Raw genomic sequence first — 25628 nt, 5'->3', positions numbered from 1 at the left:
TTTCCCTCCCCTTTTCTATCCTCTCTCCTCCACCTTGCCACTGTTACTCCTGGAGGAATTCTGTGTCACTGCGTGTGCCCAGAATTCATGTCCCCCACAGATTTCTTTGTTTCCCGGCAGAAAAATGACTTCTGATGGGGAAGCCGCAAGACCTGTCACATGCCCCTCCCCAGCAGTATAGGCAGGTTGACTCGGGTGCCCGGAGCAACAGGTGGAGACATAAATCCCCGCCAATGGGGCTGGGCAGGTGTGTGTGTGAGAGAGAGACACACTTCTTGCTCACTATTGCAGTATGCTTGGTGTGGGGGGCAGGACTTGGGGGTGTTTCTGAGGAGGCAGACATGGTGCAAGCTCCATCCCCTCAGGCAGAGCAGAATGTAGCAGCCTGCCTGCTTAGTGAATTGTTCCCATTGTCTCTGTGAATTCCCCCAGGAGTATAAAACAGGTGTAAAAGTTTTAAGGCTCCTTCACATTGCCAGAGCAGTATAAAGGGAAGTTTGGCCTTAGAAATGCTTATGGTGCTTTAGTGATTAGAACTGGTCTACATTTTTGGACTGAAAACATTTCCTATCAAACTGTGCTCCATGAACTATTTGGTACTGACCTTTCTGGAGATGGTCAGTAGCCAATATAAATTGTGAGTTTGATTCCCCAGCCCTCACCTGCTCTTCAGTTGCCTATGATGTAACACTGAGCATATGGCTGCATATATTTGTTGAGTAATAACTAGAAATAAAAGCGGCAAAGAGTCCTGTGGCACCTTATAGACTAACAGATGTACTGGAGCATAAGCTTTCGTGGGTGAATAACCACTTCGCTGGATGCATGTAGTGGAAATTTCCAGAGGCAGGTATAAATATACAAGCAAGAATCAGGCTAGGGATAATGAGGTTAGTTCAATCAGGGAAGATGAGGCCCTCTTCTAGTAGTTGAGGCGTGAACACCAAGGGAGGAGAAACTGCTTTTGTCGTTGGGGAGCCATTCACAGTCTGTGTTTAATCCTGAGCTGATGGTGTCAAATTTGCAAGTGAACTGAAGCTCAGCAGTTTCTCTTTGAAGTCTGGTCCTGAAGGTTTTTTGCTGCAGGATGGCTACCTTTACATCTGCTATTGTGTCCAGGGAGATTGAAGTGTTCCCCTACAGGTTTTTGTATATTGCCATTCCTAATATCTGATTTGTGTCCATTTATCCTTTTACGTAGGGACTGTCCAGTTTGGCCGATGTACATAGCAGAGGGGCATTGCTGGCACATGATGGCATAGATTACATTGGTGGATGTGCAGGTGAATGAACCGGTGATGGTGTGGCCGATCTGGTTAGGTCCTGTGATGGTGCCGCTGGTGTAGATATGTGGGCAGAGCTGGCATCGAGGTTTGTTGCATGGATTGGTTCCTGAGTTAGAGTTACTATGGTGCAGTGTGTCGTTGCTGGTGAGAATATGCTTCAGGTTGGTGGGCGAGGACTGGCCTGTGAAAGTGAGGGATCGTTGTACAGGATGGGTTGTAGATGATGCATTGGAGAAGTTTTAGCTGAGTACTGTATGTGATGGCCAGTGAGTGGAGTTCTGTTGGTTTCTTTCTTGGGCTTGTCTCACAGCAGGAGGCTTCTGGGTACACGTCTAAGCCAGAAGCTTCCTGCTGCAAGACAAGCCCAAGAAAGAAACACTATCTTCAAAAACTCCTTAACAGCTCGACAAATAGCTTATAATTAAGGCTATGATTATGTCACAGAAGTCACAGAATCCATGACTTCCAGAGAACTCCATAACATTTTCTGCTTCAGACTTGTAGCCACGGGATTGGAGCTGTCAGCCAGGAGGCCCTAGAGCTCTCAGCTGTAGGGGCCCCCGCAGCACCCAGTCCTGAAGCTCCCAGCCCCGGGGGGCAGCTTTGGGACTCCCAATTCCCAGCTGCCGCGGGGAGCTCCCGGCTGCAGGGGGCGGCCCCCAGAGCTTCCAGCCGGTGCCAGCAGAGGGGGGACCCCGAAGTTCAAAGTGGCGACTGGGGCCCTGCAGCTCCCAGCCACCAGTCCTGGAGCTCTGGCCTCCATGGGCAATGGGGTCCCTGCTGCTCCCAGCCGCCCTGAGTGTCAGCAATGGTGGGTGCTGAATCCCCCATTCCCCATTTTGTCACAGCTTTTTTTTTTTTTTTTTTTTTTGTAAAAGTCAGAGACAGGTCATGGGCTTCCATGGATTTTTGTTTATTGCCTGTGACCTGTCTGTGACTTTTCCTAACAATAACCATGACAAAATCTTAGCCTAACTTATAATATTAAATAGGAAGGACAAAGTATTTCTAAGTAGCGTAAGAAATTAAGGCAAGCCTATTTCTTGCAGGACAAACATCCTCAGGGTGAGCAGTGTAATTTTCAGGTGCTTTTTATCATAGAATCATAGAATAACAGAGTTGGAAGGGACCTCTGGAGGCCATCTAGTCCAACCCCCTGACCAGAGCAGGACCAATCCCAACTAAATCATCCCAGCTAGGGCTTTGTCAAGCCTGACCTTAAAAACTTCTAAGGAAGGGAATTCCACCACCTCCCTAGGTAACGCATTCCAGTGTTTCACCACCTTCCTAGTGAAAAAGTTTTTCCTAATATCCAACCTAAACCTCCCCCACTGCAACTTGAGACCATTACTCCTTGTCCTGTCATCTGCTATCACTGAGAATAGTCTAGATCCATCCTCTTTGGATCCACCTTTCAGGTAGTTAAAAGCACCTATCAAATCCCCCCTCATTCTTCTCTTCCGCAAACTAAACAATCCCAGTTCCCTCAGCCTCTCCTCATAACTCATGTGTTCCAGTCCCCTAATCATTTTTGTTGTCCTCCGCTGGACTCTCTCTAATTTCTCCACATCCTTCTTGTAGTGTGGGGCCCAAAACTGGACACAGTACTCCAGATGAGGCCTCACCAATGTCGAATAGAGGGGAACGATCACATCCCTCGATCTGCTGGCAATGCCCCTACTTATACACCCCAAAATGCCATTGGCCTTCTTGGCAACAAGGGCACACTGTTGACTCATATCCAGCTTCTTGTCCACTGTCACCCCAGGTCCTTCTCTTTAGAACTGCTGCCTAGCCATTCGGTCCCTAGTCTGTAGCGGTGCATTGGATTCTTCCATCTTAAGTGCAGGACTCTGCACTTGTCCTTGTTGAACCTCATCAGATTTCTTTTGGCCCAATCCTCCAATTTGTCTAGGGCCCTCTGTATCCTATCCCTACCCTCCAGCGTGTCATCCGCAAACTTGCTGAGGGTGCAATCCACACCATCCTCCAGATCGTTAATGAAGATATTGAACAAAACCGGCCCCAGGACTGACCCTTGGGGTACTCCACTAGATACCAGCTACCAACTAGAGATGGAGCCACTGATCACTACCCGCTGAGCCCGACAATCTAGCCAACTTTCTATCCACCTTGTAGTGCATCCATCCAGCCCATACTTCTTTAACTTGCTGACAAGAATACTGTGAGAGACCATGTCAAAAGCTTTGCTAAAGTCGAGGAACAACACATCCACTGCTTCCCCTTCATCCACAGAGCCAGTTATCTTGTCATAGAAGGCAATTAGATTAGTCAGGCATGACTTGCCCTTGGTGAATCCATGCTGACTGTTCCTGATCACTTTCCTCTCCTCTAAGTGCTTCAGAATTGATTCCTTGAGGACATGCTCCATGATTTTTCCGGGGACTGAGGTGAGGCTGACCGGCCTGTAGTTCCCAGGATCATCCTTCTTCCCTTTTTTAAAGATGGGCACTACATTAGCCTTTTTCCAATCTTCCGGGACTTCCCCCGATCGCCATGAGTTTTCAAAGATAATGGCCAATGGCTCTGCAATCACAGCCGCCAATTCCTTTAGCACTCTTGGATACAACGCATCCAGCCTCATGGACTTGTGCACATCCAGTTTTTCTAAATAGTCCCGAACCACTTCTACCTTCACAGAGGGCTGGCCACCTCCTCCCCATGCTGTGCTGCCCAGTGCAGTAGTCTGGGAGCTGACCTTGTTCGTGAAGACAGAGGCAAAAAAAGCATTGAGTACATTAGCTTTTTCCACATCCTCTGTCACTAGGTTGTCTCCCTCATTTAGTAAGGGGCCCACGCTTTCTTTTTATTGCCAACAGACCTGAAGAAACCCTTCTTGTTACTTTTAAGATCCCTCGCTAGCTGCAACTCCAGGTGTGATTTAGCCTTCCTGATTCCATTCCTACATGCCCGAGCAATATTTATATACTCGTCCTGGTCATTTGTCCAATCTTCCACCTCTTGTAAGTCTCTTTTTTGTGTTTAAGATCAGCAAGGATTTCACTGTTAAGACAAGCTGGTCGCCTGTCAGATTTACTATTCTTTCTACACATAGGGATGGTTTGTCCCTATTCTTTAAAATACAGCCAGCTCTCCTGGACTCCTTTTCCCCTCATGTTATTCTCCCAGGGGATCTTGCCCATCAGTTCCCGGAGGGAGTCAAAGTCTTCTTTTCTGAAGTCCAGGGTCCGTATTCTGCTGCTTTCCCTTCTTCCTTGTGTCAGGATCCTGAACTCAATCATCTCATGGTCACTGCCTCCAAGGTTCCCATCCACTTTTGCTTCCCCTACTAGTTCTTCCCAGTTTGTGAGCAGCAGGTCAAGAAGAGCTCCGCCCCTAGTTGGTTCCTCCAGCACTTGCACCAGGAAATTGTCCCCTACAGTTTCCAAAAACTTCCTGGATTATCTGTGCATCGCTGGATTGCTCTCCCAGCAGATATTAGGATGATTGAAGTCGCCCATGAGAACCAGGGCATGCGATCTAGTAGCTTCTGCGACTTGCCGGAAGAAAGCCTCGTCCACCTCATCCCCCTGGTCCGGTGGTCTAAGTTAATTGTATCCAATTTGCAAATGAATTCGTGACCAGAGAGATTGAAGTGTTCTCCGACTGGTTTATGACTGTTATAATTCTTGACATCTGATTTGTGTCCATTTATTCTTTTTCATAGAGACTGTCCAGTTTGACCAATGTACATGGCAGAGGGGCATTGCTAGCACATGATGGCATATATCACATTGGTAGATGTGCAGGTGAACGAGCCTCTGATAGTGTGGCTGATGTAGGCCCTGTGATGGTGTCCCCTGAATAGATATGTGGGCACAGTTGGCAACGGGCTTTGTTGCAAGGATAGGTTCCTGGGTTAGTGGTTCTGTTGTGTGGTATGTGGTTGCTGGTGAGTATTTGCTTCAGGTTGGGGGGCTGTCTGTAGGCAAGGACTGGCCTGTCTCCCAAGATTTGTGAGAGTGTTGGGTCATCCTTCAGGATAGGTGGTAGATCCTTGATAATGCGTTGGAGGGGTTTTAGTTGGGGGCTGAAGGTGACTGCTTTATAACAGTCATAAACCAGTCGGAGAACACTTCAATCTCTCTGGTCACGCGATTAGACATGAAAGTTGCGATATTACAACAGAAAAACTTCAAAACCAGACTCCAGCGGGAGACTGCTGAATTGGAATTCATTTGCAAATTGGAAACAATTAACTTAGGCTTGAATAGAGACTGGGAGTGGCTAAGTCATTATGCAATGTAACCTATTTCCCCTTGTTTTTTCCTACCCCCCCCCCCAGATGTTCTTGTTAAACCCTGGATTTGTGCTGGAAATGGCCCACCTTGATCATCATACACATTGTAAGGAGAGTGATCACTTTAGATAATCTATTACCAACAGGAGAGTGGGGTTGGGGGAGAGAAAACCTTTTGTAGTGATAATCACCCATTTTTTCATGGTTTGTGTGTATAAAAACGTCTTCTGTACTTTCCACAGTATGCATCCGATGAAGTGAGCTGTAGCTCACGAAAGCTTATGCTCAAATAAATTGGTTAGTCTCTAAGGTGCCACAAGTACTCCTTTTCTTTTTTCTTGGCTTATGAGTAGAATGAGTTTTAAATACTCAATTTTTTATTCATATTAAAAAACAAATTTTAATGTAATTAAAGCTAGAAGTCTTTCTTCCTTTACTTGAGCCTGTGCCACTTACCTGCAAAAATAAAAAAAACTTTAATTCCAGGACTAAACTCCAGAATTGTGTCAATAAAAAAACAGAAACTTTAATTACTCAGACCAGAATACTAATTCAACAGAATACTAATTCAACATTAATCTCCATTAATAAAGAGATTTTACTGGCAAAAATGTTAGGGAAGACTGAATATGACAATTTTCAAAAATGGTGTTTCAATTATGCCAATAAAACAATTATCAAACTTCATAAAATTGTTCCCTAGTTAAAAGTTTGCTTAAATTCAAAAGCTAGAGGGAAGGAGATTATTCAATGAAGACAAGAAATTTTATCCATTATTGGTCACATTAATTTACTAGCTTTAGCATGTGCAATTGGTGAAATCAATCTTGCTGTAAAAGTAGGTACTATCATTCAGAGCAGGGCCAGGAAGGCAGGCAGAGCTTCAGAGACTCAATGCGTGGATGAGACGATGGTGTCGAGAGGAGGGGTTTAGATTTATTAGGAACTGGGGAAACTTTTGGGATAGGGGAAGGATGGGCTCCACCTAACCCAAAGTGGATCCAGACTGCTGGCACTTCACATTACAAAGGTTGCAGAGCAGTTTTTAAACTAAGAGATGGGGGAAAGCAGGTTGCTGCAGAGGTGCACGTGGATCGGACAGAGATTTCTCTTAGAGGAGAGTCTATTGAGAGAAGAAAAGGAGTACTTGTGGCACCTTAGAGACTAACCAATCTATTTGAGCATAAGCTTTCATGAGCTACAGCTCACTTCATTGGATGCATACTGTGGAAACTGCAGAAGACATTATATACACAGAGACCATGAAACAATACCTCCTCCCACCCCACTCTCCTGCTGGTAACAGCTTATCTAAAGTGACCATCAAGTTGGGCCATTTCCAGCACAAATCCAGGTTTGGAGGGTGAGAAAACCTGGATTTGTGCTGGAAATGGCCCAACTTGATGGTCACTTTAGATAAGCTGTTACCAGCAGGAGAGTGGGGTGGGAGGAGGTATTGTTTCATGGTCTCTGTGTGTATATAATAAGATCTTCTACACTTTCCACAGCATGCATCCGATGAAGTGAGCTGCTTTTTGTAAAAAATAGCAGTATACTTTTCACCCCCCCCACACAAAATCGCTCTCCTGTTTGTGTGTGTGTGTGGGGGGGGGGGGTAAAGAAAACCTGGATTTGTGCTGGAAATGACCCAACTTGATCATCATACACATTGTAAGGAGAGTGATCACTTTAGATAAGCTATTACCAGCAGGAGAGTGGGGTGGGAGGAGGTATTTTTTCATGCTTTTTGTGTGTATATAATAAGATCTTCTACACTTTCCACAGCATGCATCCGATGAAGTGAGCTGTAGCTCACGAAAGCTTATGTTGAAATAAATTGGTTAGTCTCTAAGGTGCCACAAGTACTCCTTTTCTTTTTGCGAATATAGACTAACACAGCTGTTACTCTGAGATCTGGAGAAAGGGGTAAACAGTGAGGTGGCAAAGTTTGCAGACAATACTAAACTGCTCAAGATAGTTAAGACTAAAGCAGACTGTGAAGAACTTCAAAAAGATCTCAATAAACTAAGTGATTGGGCAACAAAATGGCAAATGAAATTTAATGTGGATAAATGTAAAGTAATGCACATTGGAAAAAATAACCCCAACTATATATACACAATATGATGGGGGCTAATTTAGCTACAGCTAATCAGGAGAAAGATCTTGGAGTCATCATGGATAGTTCTCTGAAGACATCCAGGCAGTGTGCAGTGGCAGTCAAAAAAGCAAACAGGATGTTAGGAAACATTAAAAAAGGGATAGAGAATAAGATGGAGAATATCTTATTGCCCTTATATAAATCCATGGTACACCCACATCTTGAATACTGGTATTTTCCACTGAATGCATCCGATGAAGTGAGCTGTAGCTCATGAAAGCTTATGCTCAAATAAATTTGTTAGTCTCCAAGGTGCCACAAGTACCCCTTTTCTTTTTGCATACAGTACAGTGGTCCCCTCATCTCAAAAAAGAAAGATATACTGGCATTAGAAAAGGTTCAGAAAAGGGCAACTAAAATGATTAGGGGTTTGGAACGGGTCCAATATGAGGAGAGATTAAAGAGGCTAGGACTTTTCAGCTTGGAAAAGAGGAGACTAAGGGGGGTATATAAAATCATGAGTGGTGTGGAGAAAGTGAATAAGGAAAAGATATTTACTTGTTCCCACAATATAAGAACTAGGGGCCACCAAATGAAATTAATGGGTAGCAGGATTTAAAATAAATAAAAGGAAGTTCTTCACTCAGCGCACAGTCAACCTGGGGAACTCCTTGCCTAAGGAGGTTGTGAAGGCTAGGACTATAACAGGGTTTAAAAGAGAACTGGATAAATTCATGGAGGTGATCCTCCCAGCCTTGGGGGAACGTGGCTTCTCCTTTGGGGGTGATTTCTCACTGCTCATTGCCAGGGGAGCATAACAGTTCTCCATCACCATGGTAGGTGGGTTGGGCGTAGGAATGGAGCACGGCCTACTGCCAGAAGGAACCAGCAGCCAGTGTCCTCTCTGTGACAGAGCTATATCCTCGTCCCCCAGGGGTGTGACAGTAGTCCTCACTAGCTGGGTAGTCTCCTTAGCACATAACATAAGAACTACAGGCCACCAAATGAAATTAATGGGCAGCAGGTTTAAAACAAATAAACACAGCGCACAGTCAACCTGTGGAACTCCTTGCCTCAGGAGGTTTTGAAGGCTAGGACTATAACATGTCTCGATTATAGCACTTGATTACAGACCTAAAAGTCGCAATTCTTCAACAAAAATAACTTCAAAACCAGACTCCAACGAGACACTGCTGAATTGGAATTAATTTGCAAACTGGACACCATTAAATTAGGCTTGAATAAAGACTGGGAGTGGATGTGTCATTACATAAAGTAAAACTATTTCCCCATGTTTATTTTCCCCCCGTACTGTTCCTCACACGTTCTTGTCAACTGCTGGAAATGGCCCACCTTGATTATCACTACAAAAGGTGTTTTTTTTCTCTCTCCTGCTGGTAATAGCTCCCCTTACCTGATCACTCTAGTTACAGTGTATATGGTAACACCCATTGTTTCATGTTCTCTGTGAATATAAAATCTCCCCACTGTATTTTCCACTGCATGCATCCGATGAAGTGAGCTGTAGCTGACGAAAGCTTATGCTCAAATAAATTGGTTAGTCTCTAAGGTGCCACAAAGTACTCCTTTTCTTTTTATTAAACATTGGATGTTGCAGATCTCTCCAGTGACTATATCTATGGAGAACAAGGAGTTATATCACAAGCAGTGCAACCTCCTATTATTGTATTTGCTCTGGTAAAGAGAGCATTTTATTTTAGATGCATTAGGCAGCCAGCCTGTAATAAGTTATATAGGTATTATTTACCAGCAGCAGGATGTGTATCTTACCCAAGCCACAAGGACTTGTGTAGCTCTATGATGCTCTGTTTTCTTGCCTAAAATAATATTTAAAAATTCTGAAGAATAAGACTGTTTCTGGTTTAGCACCACACCATAATAGGTCGTGTGGTAAGTCAAGTTTCCATAACATTTTACAGAATAGGCTCTGATTTTGTAAACGTGCATAACTTTTCCCAGGTGAACAATCCCGCTGGAGTTAATGAAACTGCTCACTTGAGTAAAGTTACACACATGTTTAAGTGTTTACAGAATTGGACTCATAGATTGTGATATGAAGTAGGGACTAGACTTTGAAAGATTTTTATTCCATTATTAGCCATGTGTAAATCACTCACTGACTAGAAAGGAGAGATGAGGGAGCATGTAGTGGCCACAACAATACTTCTGATTCCTCATGAATGATACTGAGTGACAGATTATCCAAAGGAATATAAGTCTGCTAAATACGAAAGAAAAAGGCAGATCAAACCTAAGGTTGTGCTACTAAAATTCCTATTTATTCTCTCAATATACAAGAGTCAATTTGCTGTTCTAAAGCAAAAAAAAAAAAAATCCTGCATTTTGCATATAGAAAATAAAGCCAAGTTAAAAAAACAATTCTGTCCATAAAAAGGCCTTTGAGTCAGGTAACTTAAATCCAACAACAAATAAAAACATGTTAAGAGTATGGAGAAAATGATTTGTAACCTATAGAAAATTCAGTATACAGTAAGACTAGCAAATCCTGCAAAATGACTGCTTGCCTGGGAGGGATGGCCTGGCAGCCTGCTTTGCAGAAAAACAGTAGGCAGGTCTGAAAAGGGAGTTATCTTACTGCAGCAGATGTAGCTAACAGGCTTCATTATAGATATGTCACTGTATAATATCTGCTACTGCAGCTGAAGCTGACCTTTTGCAGATGACATCTTATTAGGAACACAAACATAGGAATTGGCATGACTGATGAGATCAATGATCCAGCTTGCCTAGTACCCTGTCCAGCAGCCACTAGGATCAGATGCTTTTTTATTTGCAATACATCTGCAATGAGAAAGTTCTTCCAACTCAGTCAGTTAGAGCTTAGCTTATAAACTCATAGACTCAGACTTTAAGGCCAGAAGGGACCATCATGATCATCTAGTCTAGCCTCCTGCCCATTGCAGGACACAGAACCTCACTCACCCACTCCTGAAATAAACCCCTAACCTCTGGCTGAGTTACTGAAGTCCTCAAATCATGATTTAAAGACTTCAAGTTACAGTGAATGCACCACTTACATTTATGCCATGACATAGGAGTATTTACATCCCTTCTAGGAAAAAAAAGGGGCCCTACCTGGTGCCGAAGTAAGGTTCAGTGGTAGGTGTAACAAAGTGGGGCTTTTCTGTAATATTTTTATGGAGCTGGTGTGTGCCTCAGTTGCCCTGTCCTTTGCACTGCTACCCCTCAGGGCAGAAATAGGGTTTAAGTTTGCTCTCAGAGCAGCGCAGGACATGAGGTGTGGGTGTTGCTTTGTTGTCTGAGCTGTGATGAAACTGATCCAGATCAACAGAGGGCCCAGAGGGACAACGAAAAGCCCCAATGACAACACTGGGAAGCTCCAGCAGACAGGGTTGTGAACGTAGCATGGCTTTGCCTGGAGACAAAAAATAGGGAGGTGACCAGTAGAGGATAAAGTGTGGGCTTCTGGAAGAAGCTGACTGCTCTCACCTGGAACTGACGAAGAGGTCAGGGAAAGGCATACCTTGAGATGGAATCCACTACAGCTTGGCTGGGGTCTGTGCTGGTTTGGCCAGATGGACTATGTTTTAACCTTCATTTCTTTATGCTAACTTAAGGACATCCAGTGCTGTGTTCCAGTTGACTAATAAAGCCTACTCTGTTTTTAAAATACTGCTTGTTGTCACTGAAAATGCTTGTTGAGGTGCATTAATCCTTGCAGAGCGTACGAGCATCTGACAAGGAGTCACACTCATCGTGGACCCCCACCCCAGAGCAGGAAGCAGGAGACTTGATGCTTAAGATCGTTCAGGGCTCTCAGATGTATACCATCCAATCCTGTTGATTTACAGCTCTTTAACATATCAGTTTATTCCAGTACCTCCTCAGTACCTCCTGTACGTTGGAAGAGTTTTGCTCTCTAAACTACATTCACTAATTTCCCAGTCTTTAGACTGGGAGTGGTTGGGGCATTACAAAACCTAAACCTAATTTCCTCAATACTAATTTCCCCCTACTGTTACTCACATCTTGTCAACTGTCTGAAATGGGCCACTCTCATTACCACTTCAAAAGTTATTTTTCCTCCCTTGGTATCCTGCTGTTAATTGAATTGTCTCATTAGACTGACCTTACACTTGGTAAGGCAACTCACATCTTTTCATGTATTTATACCTGCTCCTGTATTTTCCACTCCATGCATCTGATGAAGAGGGTTCTAGCCCACGAAAGCTTATGCCCAAATAAATGTGTTAGTCTCTAAAGTTCCACAAGGACTCCTCGTTGGTTTTGCTGATACAGACTAACACGGCTACCCCTCTGAAACTTAACACTTACAGTTCGGGAGGGACTTTTTTTTTCCCAACACAGCTTTCTTATTAGTGAACGTGGTGCCTGCACGGTAGGGCACCAAAGGAGACATGTCACCTGCATATGTACCTGGGAGATTGCTTTAAATGCTGCTGTCTTGCCCAGTTTCTCCCCTCCTTTGGTCACTGATTCTGCAGACTGCTTTGCTGTTTTGGCAGCTTCTTCCACACCTTCTTTTATCTTCCGACCAATATCACTCTTACTTACTTCATCCAAACTCTGCAATAACATGGAAGGAAAATGGTGTGAGAAACATGGACCACCACCTGGATTTGAAAGAGATTCCTCTTTTTGGCCTTTAGAGATTTCCCAAGTGATCACCAGGGAAATCAGCACGTTAGTGGCATGGTCAAGGTCTGTAGGACCAAGATTTGATTTTTCTTAAGTAGTTACAGGTCACAGGGAACCTGACTTTTCTGCTGCAGCATTAGCAGTGACCCGGGAGCTGTGCTGTGATCATCGGCGATGAAGATATTTTTGGACAGCTATAGAACTATACATGTTGGACTAGCAATTATTTATACACCAAGAATGTTGCTTAACAGCAACCTCTCAGTTCCAGTAAAAAGTTGCTATTATCCAAAAACTGCCAATAAGTGGAAGGCAGGTTTGCGGGGCTGCAGCCAGGGAAAGAAGCTTTGGGACACAACAAGCCCAGGGCCCCTGGTGCCAGGGCAGGACACCCCCGGACAGCACAGGGAGAGGTTCTGTGCAGCCCTGGACGGCCCTGGAGCCCCTACTACCTGTGGAAAACCCCAGCTTCCAGGCCACAGGTCCTCCCTCCCATCCACTGCCCTGCCTGCAGCCTCCCCTCCCACTCCACAGCACCAGGACTCCTGCATTGCCCCAAGGCCACTACACGCTGCTGCCAATATATTGGCTTTTCTATTTGCTGCGCCACCTAGCAGTTAAAATACTCTAGACCTTTCCTTTGAAATACCCGCATCCTTGTTAATTCTCTAAGAGATAAAAGAAAAGGAGTACTTGCCACTGAATGCATTCGATGAAGTGAGCTGTAGCTCATGAAAGCTTATGCTCAAATAAATTGGTTAGTCTCTAAGGTGCCACTAGTACTCCTTTTCTTTTTGCGAATACAGACTCACACAGCTGCTACTCTGAAACCTGTCTCTAAGAGATAGAAGGAAATGCAGGCCAGGCCAGGCCAGCTCTGGGGGAGAGAGCTCTGAGCACTAATTTTTGATCCACCAGGAAAGAAGCTCCAAATACTCTTTCTTCCACTCCAACAAAAAAACCTTTACACACACCACAGAGTGCCTGGGGGGTGGGGTGCTACACACACAGGCTGTGGCAGGCCGGAGGTTAAAACATCTCCACAAACAGTTGATCACCATTTCACTCTGAACCAGCACAGCTGGCTTAGCAGGTGCTCCTTGCAGGGATGTCAGAGACTTCCCTGGCAGTGGGCAGCTGATTCTGGGGTGGGTGGGAAGACAAACCCACAGAGAAGGGGTTGCCAGGTGGACAGTACCACCACGTGTTTTCCCCATCAGCCAGTCCTGTTCCCCTGCCCCTCAGTCAGCACTCCGCCCCTTCCTCTCTGCACCCTGGTTGCCAGGAGGGAGTTACCATCGCAGCTGGGAGTGGGTAGGAGTGCACAGACCAGGCACCCCTGGCCCAGCAGCAATGCAGCACAGGCTCCTGCCTCCCCACATCCTTTCTGGGCCAGGCTGCTGGAGGCTCATTTCAGCTCTGCCAGCCCTTGGACGTTGGTGCCAGCGGCAGGGACCACCTTCACCACAGTTAGCACCATACGCCCAGGGACTCAACCATGAACAGCACCTCCCCACCTAAATGGTGCCCTCAGTCTTCTTTCCCTGCCCTCCCTGCTTGAGGCTTCCCACAGCACCCAGAGGAGCTGCCACTTATCCAACAGGAGAGTGCAGCAGGTAAAACAGGACCCAGGTGCAAGTCACACCTCCTCCAGAAACCCTGCTTCCTCCACACCACTCTGCACCCTTCCTCCCTGTTGTCTCAAAGCTTCCTGCCGGTCTACAGTACTGAGAGCCGATGCCTTCCATTCTGGCAGGATGGGGATCCAGGTGCCAGTCACGCGAGACGTGCAGCCACACATGTGTACAGCTTAAGCAGAACATTGCTCCTAGCCATGTTCCCAAATGGGCTCTTCCACTTTGGCGCTGGTATCTGAGTTGCCTATGCCCCAATGGAGGAGACAAACCCTTGAGGCATTTTCTCTTCTGCAGCTATCAGATAGTCAGACCCCCATGTACACACTCATCTACCCTGCAGCAAGGAAGAAACATGGGGTGCGGATACTGCCTGCACATCTGCCATCACACTAGTCACACCAAAAATTCTCCAGCAGTTACCACTGCAGGTCTCTTTAGTGGCCCTGGCCTGTAAGGGCAACAACAGTGACCCTCCTTCAACTAGAAGAAAGCGATAAAGGACATTAATTCAATACAAAGTGCAAACCACAAGTAAACTGATGGATTTTTGCAAGGTTATACTGTACCTCTTTGACTGATCCTGTTATTTCTCCAAGCTTCTTTTTAATCACTTCAGAGGTCTTAACCGTTTCAGATTCAATGGTTTTCTGCAGCACAAACAAAAATTTTATGTTAACAGGAATCACTGCATCAATCAGAATTATAACCACATGAGGATTTTATAGCACTGCATCAATAGCCCAGCATATAGCGCTCTCTTGGTGACATACTACTGTAGGACAGAACACCCGCAGTTAAACTCTGTTCTCAATAGGACACATGGATTCTTCTAACTATATGAAGTGAAAGGAACAGAAATGGGGATCAGTCACATGGAAAGTCAGAATACAATGTTCTATTTTTAGATGTTTAAAATTTGTGCCCAAATCAATGCAATGTAAACCAATAGCTGCCTTAAATATGAAAGAGAGATAATGATTCGGGGAGGGAATGATGGAGGCCAGGGAAACCATGCAGAACCTCAGTTTCTTGAGATAATTGAGAAAAATCCAGTATTTTCTGAAGCAAAGCTACTGTGCTTCCCAAGTCCAGGATGGGAAAGACTTGCAAATCATACAGCGAGCAACGATGTGAGCCTCCCCAAGGCAGTAAAGATGCCACTGGTGCTTGTTGCTCATGGAGAAGCAGCACGGGAAAGAATCTGCTTTTAAACCCCGGAACACAGGACATACATCCCAGCGGGGCACAGGGGCGTACCCCAATCAGGGCAGACTAACACTAATTACTATACACAACTAGCTATCTACAAGAAAAAACAAACAAGAATTATACAATTCTTCAATTACACAAATGAAGCAGGTTACTCTCTTAGCTAAAAGAAAAGGAGTACTTGTGGCACCTTAGAGACCAACCAATTTATTTGAGCATAAGCTTTCGTGAGCTACAGCTCACTTCATCGATTGCATCCACAAGTACTCCTTTTCTTTTTGCGAATACAGACTAACACGGCTGTTACTCTGAAACTTAGCTAAAAGAGTAAGACCACAAAGGAACAGAGGATCTAATTCAGGCCATGCAGGAGTAAGAGGGAACAGGAGGCGTCGACATGCACGGCTCCTGGCTAACCTCGGCTGGGAGCACAAGGGGACACACAACACATGTGTAGGTCAATGGACATTGCTAGGAAAAGCATCTGGCTCCAGGGCATGGCACACATGCACACCCATATTTGGAATACATAATAGGGACCATCACTCGAAGAAGAAACAAATGTTAAGAGGCAATAATATAAATGTGAAGCAATTCAAGAATATCACTAATTCCCACTTTCACACTTCCCTGGTTCCTTCACCATACTGAATCTGGCCACTGAAAGAATGTGCAATGCTGTGGTAACAGACTTCAGTTCCTTATTAGTGCAATGAAAGCACTTTCTTTCTAGTAAAGCTGTTTTATAATCCATTATGAATGTGATTATGTCTAATGAAAGTGAAAAATCCTTAATTTTATCTCCATGTCTATAGATAAGTGACTTTTTACCTGCTTATTATTTGTGATTTCTATTAAAATGTCTGTTGGAAAGAAATTCCACCAAAAACTGTAGAAAAACTTAACTCTTTACACTAGTTCATTGCACCTACTGGTGTTTCCATCAGTCAGCCCAGACCTTTCCTGAATACAGCAAACCCAACAGCTCATTTGCACAGAAGCTTAGGTTACAATACTCTGAATTGTAACAGACAACAAAATAATTCATGAGGAAGACTTACATATTTCCTCCTTGCTTCCTGGAGTGCATCAGATTCTTCTAGCTTTTTAGCTTCATCACGGAATTTTTTAATACTTTCTTTCATCTCTTTATTTTTTGCTAATTCCTGTTTGATGTTGTCCACAAACCCGGATATAAAGCCTTTTCTGCCTCCAGAAGAATAATATCTAGACTAAAAAGAAAATAATTATTACAATCTGTATAATCTAAAGAGACATTAAGTATCATAGCCAGGTAGATTTACACTTCATGTCTGCCATACAAAAGGATGTGGAAATTAGGCATCTTGAGGATGGCCAAAATACCATAACCAAGGAGCACTGTGCCTTCAGAATAGCAATCAAATTTCACACACACTGCACAGAGTACTAGAGATAAATGTACAGCCAAGCAAAAAAATTACTCCCTCAAGAGGCAAAGGAGTCACTGCTCTGACTTAGCTGATAGGTTTCAATAACAAGCCAATTTCTGCTGTTGAGGATTTCTGCTTTTGGTGGCTGCACACGACTGGAGCCTCACTACTGGATTTTATCAACTGGGCTCATTGCTGGCAAACAAATATATGGAGGGAAAGTTGGTATCCGACAGATCCAAAAACATTTATGTCACATCTTTGAAAACCATACTGAAGTATATAATCTAGGGTGGCCACTTGTCAGAAGCATATCAATTTCTAGTAGACCCCAATACTCTGATCATTACTAAAACATACTTTCAGTCTAATGCATGCATAAAACCCTGCCCATTAACATACCTGATGTAGCTCTAAAACAGGCCTGCCCATTCTATAAACAATGCCACTAGGGAGTACCAGAGCTGGGTATCTTCCAGATATAAGCCTCGAGCCACCGACAAGGCATTTCTGTGAACAGAAACAAAACTTCGTTACCAAATAATAAAGAAATAATTAAACCTGCTTGGGGCACACTCAGTGCCCAAAAAGCCAGTGGAAAAAGGGAAGTGAAGAACACAGCATATAGGGGCATTTCTGGCTAATCTTTGGGGAACAGAAGCTGGGAGCTATACTGAAAATACTCCCTCACCAGAGCTTGTATACATAGAACTAGTGCATCACAACTTTATTATGAATTAACAAAGCACTGCCACATCCCTATCATCCACTTGTACAAAACACACAAGGGCCAGACCGTAAGCTGTACCTCAACATGGGTGGGCCTATTTGTCATTATTTTGGGTGGACATGGTACTGCTCTAGCTAAGTGCCACCCATCATCCCAGAGGAGCTAGATGTTTCTGCTATTATTAGCAGTTAAAAACTCATGGCGCAATTTAATTTGCCATCTGTAATCTTCAGAGCTAACATTCAAACAGGATGAACAGGGAAGTTCACACCTCAGAATAACTTTTTCTATTTGCAAACTCAGTCACTGCTGGTTTAAGTGATATTTGGAGTATTTCTTTGCACTTTATAGGGCTAGAAACAATTTTTTAAAGAAAACCTGTTTCTGTTGAAATGCAATGGGACAACGTATTGCTGCTTGCAGCTTCAGTCCTACATCCCCCACTCCTGGGGAAATTCTGCCTCACTGTGCAAGTGCAGAATAAATAGCCCCAGCAAATTTTTTTCCCCTGCAATATAATTGATTCTGACATGGAGGTGAAGGGAAGCCACAAGAGGGGTCACGTTGCAATTACACCTTTTGCCCACCATAGGCTGATGTGGCACCAGAAGAGACGGCAGCTGGCTCATGGGCCAGAGCAACCAGCAGTGGAGAGGGAGGGGGCAGAGCATGCCTTCCTCACAGTACACTGCCTACGGGATCAGGTGAGGGGGCATGGGGGTTGTGGGGAAATGGACATAGCAGGACACATAAGGCTCCTGGGGGGGTCACACAGACTGGGGTTCAGAAGGGCTAGTGGGGGGACAGACTGGGGCAAGGGCACAGGCACTAGTGGGGGGACAACATTGAGCCAGGGGCTGAATGGGAGTGGGGGTGCAGGGCCATGTAGGGACAGAAGGATGGAGGTGCAGGGCCATATGGAGACATGCAGATATGCTACCCACACCCAACACCTGAATGGGGGTGCAGGAACACATGTGGATGGGGGAGGGAGGTACGCGGATACACGAGGAGTGGGTCATATGTGCCTAACTGAATGGGAAAGGCTAGAGATCAGCCAGGGTATGTATGGCGGAGGCTCCCCATCTCCATAGCAATACCTCTCTCAAATACCTGTTCCATGTATTTCTCCCACCCACACCCAACACCCTCCAGTTCACTCCCAGCAATTACTTCCCTCTCCCTCAGCTCCTCCGTTACTCTGACTCCCCCAAGCCTTTGCACTGCTTCTGAGGGGCGTGGGAAATAAGTTTCTGTATTGTAGTTTACATGAATTATTACTCAAAGATCTGTGTTAATATGTCCAGTAAGGAATCTATTTGTCAAAAAACATTTCCTGAATCATTTTTGTTGTCTGTAAGGTTACAGACATACTTGCTGACGGTATTTTGAAATAAATTACCAAAATAATTAAACTGGCATGGTTATATCGTGTTATTTTAACAAATGAAATATGCACAATTTTAAAATCTTGTGTGCGGAATTTTTAATTTGGCGCAAAATTCCACCACGAGTAATCCCCTTCTTAGGCAGAGACATGCCATATTCCTGATTTCAGAAACCAGCCTCTCCCCCACTGACAAAATGCGAGGAGCCTTCTACAGCTTTATGCTAGTGGCAGGGAGACAAAGCAGCCTGACCACATGGAACAAAAAATTTTGAGCAGCAATGAACTTGGGTTGGAGGAAACAACATGCTTTCTATACAGAGATTTCACAGCAGTTAAACAAACCACATGATCTCTACTACATTCAAGTACAGAATAGTGAGTCTGCCAGAGCCGGGAACGGAACGCAGGTCATAGAATATCAGGGTTGGAAGGGACCTCAGGAGGTCATCTAGTCCAATCCCCTGCTCAAAGCAGGACCAATCCCCAACTAAATCATCCCAGCCAGGGCTTTGTCAAGCCTGACCTTAAAAACTTCTAAGGAAGGAGATTCCACCACCTCCCTAGGTAACACATTCCAGTGCTTCACCACCTTCCTAGTGAAAAAGTTTTTCCTAATATCCAAACTAAACCTCCCCCACTGCAACTTGAGACCATTACTCCTTGTTCTGTCATCAGCTACCACTGAGAACTGTCTAGATCCATCCTCTTTGGAACCCCCTTTCAGGTAGTTGGAAGCAGCTATCAAATCCCCCCTCGTTCTTCTCTTCCGCAGACTAAACAATCCCAGTTCCCTCAGCCTCTCCTCATAACTCATGTGTTCCAGTCCCCTAATCATTTTTGTTGCCCTCCGCTGGACTCTCTTCAATTTTTCCACATCCTTCTTGTAGTGTGGGGCCCAAAACTGGACACAGTACTCCAGATGAGGCCTCACCAATGCCATATAGAGGGGAACAATCACGTCCCTTGATCTGCTGGCAATGCCCCTACTTATACATCCCAAAATGCCATTGGCCTTCTTGGCAACAAGGGTACACTGTTGACTCATATCCAGCTTCTCCTGACTCCAAGCACCAGAGTCTCAATACAGTCAGCCTGGAGGAAGGCAGGGTCAACGACTGTGTCCTACCCAAAAGGAAGGATGAGGCCCTCAGGAGAGAAGTAGGGAGGCCAGGAACAACATCCCACCTCTGTGAGCTCTCTGTTGGAGGAGGCCAGGAACAAACACCTCTTGCTTCCTGAGTCACAGGGAATGGAAGAGAAGCACTTGAAGTATAAATAGAGACATTTTTAAAGTCACTTACAAGTTTATTACAACTGGCTTGGATGCTAAAAAAGCACATTCCTATCCCACATAATTAACCCTTTAGTTTCATCATCCCATTTAAGCTCCACACTGTGATCAGCTCAGAGATCAGCATGTTGCAAAGCTCTCTCCATGCTATTATTCCCATCCCTGAGCCAGCTCTCTTCCCCACACACCAAGACATGCCTCTTCACACTCAGCCAGCACAAGGCTGTAGCTTCTCCCCAGACCAGCCAGCAGGCTCCTGAGGAGCCCCAACCTGCTCAGTTCTCATAGCCATTACTGCTTCTCCACATGACTGCCCCTCTCTAGAACTCTCCACCAAAATCACTATGCCCATGCTAAGCCAGCCTCCTTTTAGTTAACACAACTCTAATAGACTTTATGGATGGGGAATGTTTGATCATGCCCTCAAGACTTGTAGTAGGAGGCCTCAAAGGCTCTGGGCTCCGATCTCTTCACCAGGCTCATAACCGCTCAAGATTTGTCTTGAGCGGCCATGTTGATTTCCCTTGCTGCCGCTGCTGCTATAAAGGAGCCCCATCCCAAATATCACCAGCTGAAGGAAAGACTAATTCCTGACAAAGGAAACTCCCCAAAAATATCTGATACAAAGATCCTTGTAACAGGGTGACTGACAATTAGTTTCAATGTTTGCAACAAGACATCTTTCAACTCAGTACCCTGCTATTTACTTTTTCTATCCAAGCTCAAGGGGACAGCTACAGAAACTGACAAATACAATTAAACCTGATAAAAGGCAATACTTTTCTATGTCTTCTGCGTGTGCAACTCACTGCCACAAGATATCACTGAAGAGCTCAGCAGATTTTAAAAAGCATTAGGTATTTATATGGATAATGAAAATATCCAGTTACATTAAACAGATCACATAGCAAGCCTCTCAGTGCAAGCCCCCTGTGATGAAGTGAGAATGTTCTTAATGTTTTTGCTGAATACTGTGTGGGCACCTCAGTTTCCCCTAGGCATTTAAGTATCTAGGTGGTGGGATAAGCGTATGTGATTGTTGCAGAGCCCTAGAGGGCCAGTGTAATGCTGTCTGCACAGAGAATGGCCAACACCCTGTCTCCTGGCAACTGATGGCCTGGGCCCCTCCTCTGTGCAGACAACAGAGTAGTTAAACCAACCTAATCCCCAATGTAGACAGTGCTAGGTTGACAGAAGAATTCTTCACTTGACCTTGCTACCGCCTCTGGAGGAGGAGGATTACCTATGCCAGCAGAAAACCCCCTCCAGTCGGTGTAGGTCTATACAGAATCGGCACTGCCGCAGAGGTGCAGCTGTGCCACTGTGGCATTTCAAGTATAGACACGCCCTGAGACAGCCTGACCACTGCATGACATGACCCACTGGGCTGATCTGAAAGAGGGTGAAAAGTCCCATCAGCTCTTTGTATCTGGGGTCACCGAAAGATCATGAGTCTCTTGAATGCAATGTCAAAAACTCTCCAGAGCAATTTGCTAAAAGAAACTTGACATTTGTTTCACTCATTCATTAACTAGCTGAGCACAGGAAAAGCCTCACATTTGGAATGCAACATTTTTATCAAAGATCATCAAAAATCAGCCTAACAACACGAAAAGTTATATTCATTTCTTCCATGAGACGACACGTGTACACAGCCACCCAACTGGCGACACAAAGGTAAACTGAGGCAGCTGGATGACCGCCAAGAATGCTGAGGAAGGTGAAGCAGGGCCACCCAGGGCACAGAGCTGATCCCCTGGGGCTGCAACATCTTCGGACCTTCGCTTTTCGCCCTTCCCGCCCCAGAGGAGTCGGCCCGGCCCCAGCCGCTCCCGGGGAAACACCCCGAGAGCAGAACCCAGACCGGGGTGTCTTCAGCCCAGCCCCTGGCCCTGCGGCTGCTCGCAGCGCCCAGGGCACCGCCTGGGACGCGGGGCTCCTCGTTCCCGCCTCGCTCCCCCACCCTCGGCGCGCTGGACAGGCCCCGCCGCACGAGCTGCCGGGCTCCCGCCCCCAGCGCGGGCCGCGCCGCGGAACCCCCCGGGCCGCTGCCGGGGCCAGTTACAGCCGCGACCGGCCTCCGCCGCGGGCCCGGCCCGAGCCGGGCAGCCCCGCGAGGAGACCCCGGGGCAGCGCCCCCGGCCCGGCCAGCGCTTCTCCGCTCACCCGGCATCCCCGGGCCGCCACCGCCGCCATCTTGGGAGCGAAGCGTGTGAGCGGGCGCCGCGCCGCGCCGCGTGATGGCGTCACCCGCTCGCGCCGGGGGCGGGGCACCGGGCCGGCCGGGGGCGGGGCACAGGGCCGGCCGGGGGCGGGCCGCGGGAGGAGGCGGCGCCAGAGCCGGCGGGAATCTTGTGGCCGCGAGTTCCACAGGCCGCCCCGGGAGCAGCTCAGGGCCCGGCCTAGGGACGCCGATCCCGACCGGCCGCTGCCCACCTGCTGCAGGGGGCCCGAACCGGTCCAGGATCCCGCACGCAAGCCGCGGGAGCGCAGCATCAGTGCCCTTGCAAAGTCAAGTCTGCCGGAATTGGGCAACCTTAACTCTGCCTCCCTGAGCGCACGCCGCCTGGCAAGGGCTGCGCAGCAGAACCTCCGGGTTACCGGCGCCTCGGGGATGGAGGAGGGTCCTAGCTCTGAACAAAACAACTTGCTGCTTTCCGAAGCTTACAGCTGAGCATTGAGGGGACAGGGCCTTGAGGCCTCACCATGCAGAAGGAAAATGCTGCTTCCCTGTGGTCTGTTCGTGGTTTACCTGTCGCTCGGGACCTTTCCCTTGCCGCTGCCTCAGTGTGCACTCCCTGTTCCCGTGAGGTGTGCGGTCAGCTGGTCAGTTCCTGACTCCGAGGTGGGACGGTCACTTGTTCGCATACCAGTTTTCCCACAGGACACGTTCATCCAGTGCCCAGGACGGAAGGTGCTCACTGCATGAGCTGTTATTGAACATACTGTTTTCTTCTCTTCCGTGTTTGGCCCCAGGCCTTAGGTCCTGGGCTTTGCTCTGAAGACACCATTATTAATTTCCTCTGTGGCACCCACCACTGTAATATCGAAGTGCTTTGCCAACCTCAGCTTCTTTTCACAACACCCCTGCCAGATGAAGGGGTGGTATTATTCCCATCTTAAAGATGGGAACTGAGGCACAGAGATTATGGTCAACTTTCCACTAATTCTGGGTGTTCAATTTGAGATGCCTAGGACCTTTTTATTCAGAGTGCATATCGTTTTGTATGTTCAAAGCAGAGCCCCCCTTGATTTCAGCTACCACTGTGAGTGCTCAGCCTGGCCAGAAAAATAGACTCCAGGGTCTCAAGTCTGGCACCCAAAAAATGAGGATGATGCAATTAGTGAGCACCTGTGAAAAGCCTGGTGACTCGCCCAGCATCAACTGCAGGGACAGAATCCAGTTCTTCAGGGCAGCATTCTGCTGACTTGACCAACCTTTTGCTTCCTAGAGACTAACCAATTTATCTGAGCATAAGCTTTCGTGAGCTACAGCTCACTTCATCGGATGCATACTGTGGAAAATACAGAAGATGTTTCTTTTATACACACAAATCATGAAAAAAATGGGTGTTTATCACTACAAAAGGTTTTCTCTCCCCCCACCCCACTCTCCTGCTGGTGATTGTAAGGAGAGTGATCACTTTACATAAACTATCACCAGCAGGAGAGTGGGGTGGGGGGAGAGAAAACCTTTTGTAGTGATAAACACCCATTTTTTCATGATTTGTGTGTATAAAAACAAACATCTTCTGTATTTTCCACAGTATGCATCCGATGAAGTGAGCTGTAGCTCACGAAAGCTTATGCTCCGATAAATTGGTTAGTCTAAGGTGCCACAAGCCCTCCTTTTCTTTTTGCGAATACAGACTAACACGGCTGTTACTCTGAAACCTTTCGCTTCCTGCAGTTTACTGACTCCTGCACTACTCAAACCTGCTCTATCCCAAGAGCAGGTCCATTCTGTGCAATGAATGATGGAAAAGTAGTATGTGATCATGCGTTTGCAGACGAAAGCATAATGCATGCACCAAGGGGGCCGAATTAAGGTCTCACAGGGAACCCTAATTCTGACATTTCATAGCATTCGAGTACTTAACTTTGCACCACTAATAATGGTTTTAATGTAGCTTTTTGTGTGTAGTCCCCTACATTTTTAAAAAAGCAAACTGAAAAACCAATTTCTATCATGTGACATGATACTGACACCCACAGGATTCATCAGCAGAGTTGGAACCCTTAGATCCACCACTTGAGCTAACATTGTAAATAATAATAGTAGGTTGTTATCTTGTATGTGGACCAGTGCTAGAGGATGAGAGACTTTGTCAAAGGGTTTCACAGATATTTGCTGACAGCAGAGCAATGATTAGACTCAGGAATCTTGGATTCCATTCCCAGGTCTAGAGGGGAGTATGCTCTAGTGGCCGGACTCATCTACCCATTTCCCCAAAGCTTGACCCCCTCTTCCCTCCAACCTGTCTTTCCCACAACCGACTCCTCATCCCAGTCCCATTCTCCTCACCTAGCCAGTCCCAGTCCCATCTCAAGTTTATCGTCCCAATCTTCCCCTCTCAGCTTGTCATGTTTGTTTCGTTTTTCTACTATACCATTCAGATTTTGTAGTGTTCTCTCATGCTCCTACTTACTCCTTTCTGCACAATTCCAACGTTTTCATTTCCTCATGACATGAAAGCCTTTCTAGACCTCTAATCATTTTTCTTGCTCATCTCTATATCCCTATTTCCTTTTTCAGATAGTGTTTGATTTATATAATAGCATAACTTTAATAGAAGGTAGTATTTTTCCATTGCATTCCTTATGTAGCCTAATGTAATTCACTTTGACTGTTGTTTCACTTTGAGCAATGATAGACAAGTCTTTTTCTTCAGTATTTAAATTTTGAACCCAGTAATATATCTTAGTAGTTCAGAGTATTATTTCCAGTGTGCATTACTATGCTTTTATAAGCAATGAATTTCATATGCCATCATGCTACTCTGCTGAAGTCAGTTCAAGATACTTTTCTGGTCTCAACTAACCTAGAGATGGTGTAGGCTAGATATTTTCCCTGTCACCCTTTGTGGTAATGACTGATGCTATGTCCTTCTCTTCCTTAATTTCTCCCTTTATGCCATTGGCAGTCCAGCAAACCCAGAGTATGTTGCCTATTTCTTATTCTGATATATTCTGCACAGAATCTAATTGCTCTTCAGGTTCCTGCTAAATTCTTTTTTATATTCTACTTGCCATAGTTTACAATCCTTCATATAAGCTTTGCTAGGGTTGGACTTCCTTTTCCTGAATGATACCCGTTTGACTTCAGTAACCTCTTGTACCTTGCTGTTTTTCCTGGTCTTTTTACTTCTTTGGATGAATAGTCATGGCAATTTAAAAATCCTTTATCAGCTGTGGGGGGGCAGGGGGATATACTTATTTCCTCACTTGTCTAGCTTTCTCTTTTTGATCTCCTCCTTTCTAAAGTGTTGGGGCACTGTGCTAGTTTGAATGATTAAGACATTCCTAGGTGCTTCCAGACATGAGCTATGTTTCACAGCACGTACATTCTAGGTTTCTGAACTACTTGCTCTATTTATACCAAGACTTTTTAAGCATAAGATTTGCTGCCAGTAATTGATGCAACAATGA

General features: G+C 45.7%; 1 protein-coding gene across 2 annotated transcripts in view; it reads right to left on the bottom strand.

Moving 5' to 3' along the window:
- Positions 1-22213, bottom strand: part of TIMM44 (translocase of inner mitochondrial membrane 44) — a 52110-nt gene extending 29897 nt beyond the window's left edge. Inside the window, exons 1-5 of one of the 2 annotated variants that reach the window (XM_084614866.1) lie at positions 22146-22213; positions 16971-17078; positions 16218-16388; positions 14514-14594; positions 12089-12238 (exon numbers count right to left, since the gene is read on the bottom strand). In XM_084614866.1, coding sequence (XP_084470992.1) covers positions 12089-12238; positions 14514-14594; positions 16218-16388; positions 16971-17078; positions 22146-22175 — 540 coding nt within the window. In that variant the 5' untranslated portion in view covers positions 22176-22213. Of the gene's footprint in view, positions 1-12088; positions 12239-14513; positions 14595-16217; positions 16389-16970; positions 17079-19814; positions 19834-22145 lie in introns of those variants that run through there. The other variant, XM_084614867.1, reaches the window with a different exon arrangement.
- Positions 22214-25628: the final 3415 nt, after the last annotated feature.

Source organism: Lepidochelys olivacea, assembly GCF_965140295.1.
Source record: "Lepidochelys olivacea isolate rLepOli2 genome assembly, chromosome: 25".
NCBI lineage: Eukaryota > Metazoa > Chordata > Testudines > Cheloniidae > Lepidochelys > Lepidochelys olivacea.
Note: the sequence above shows the minus strand (reverse complement) of the source record. Positions and strands in the feature narration are given on the sequence as shown.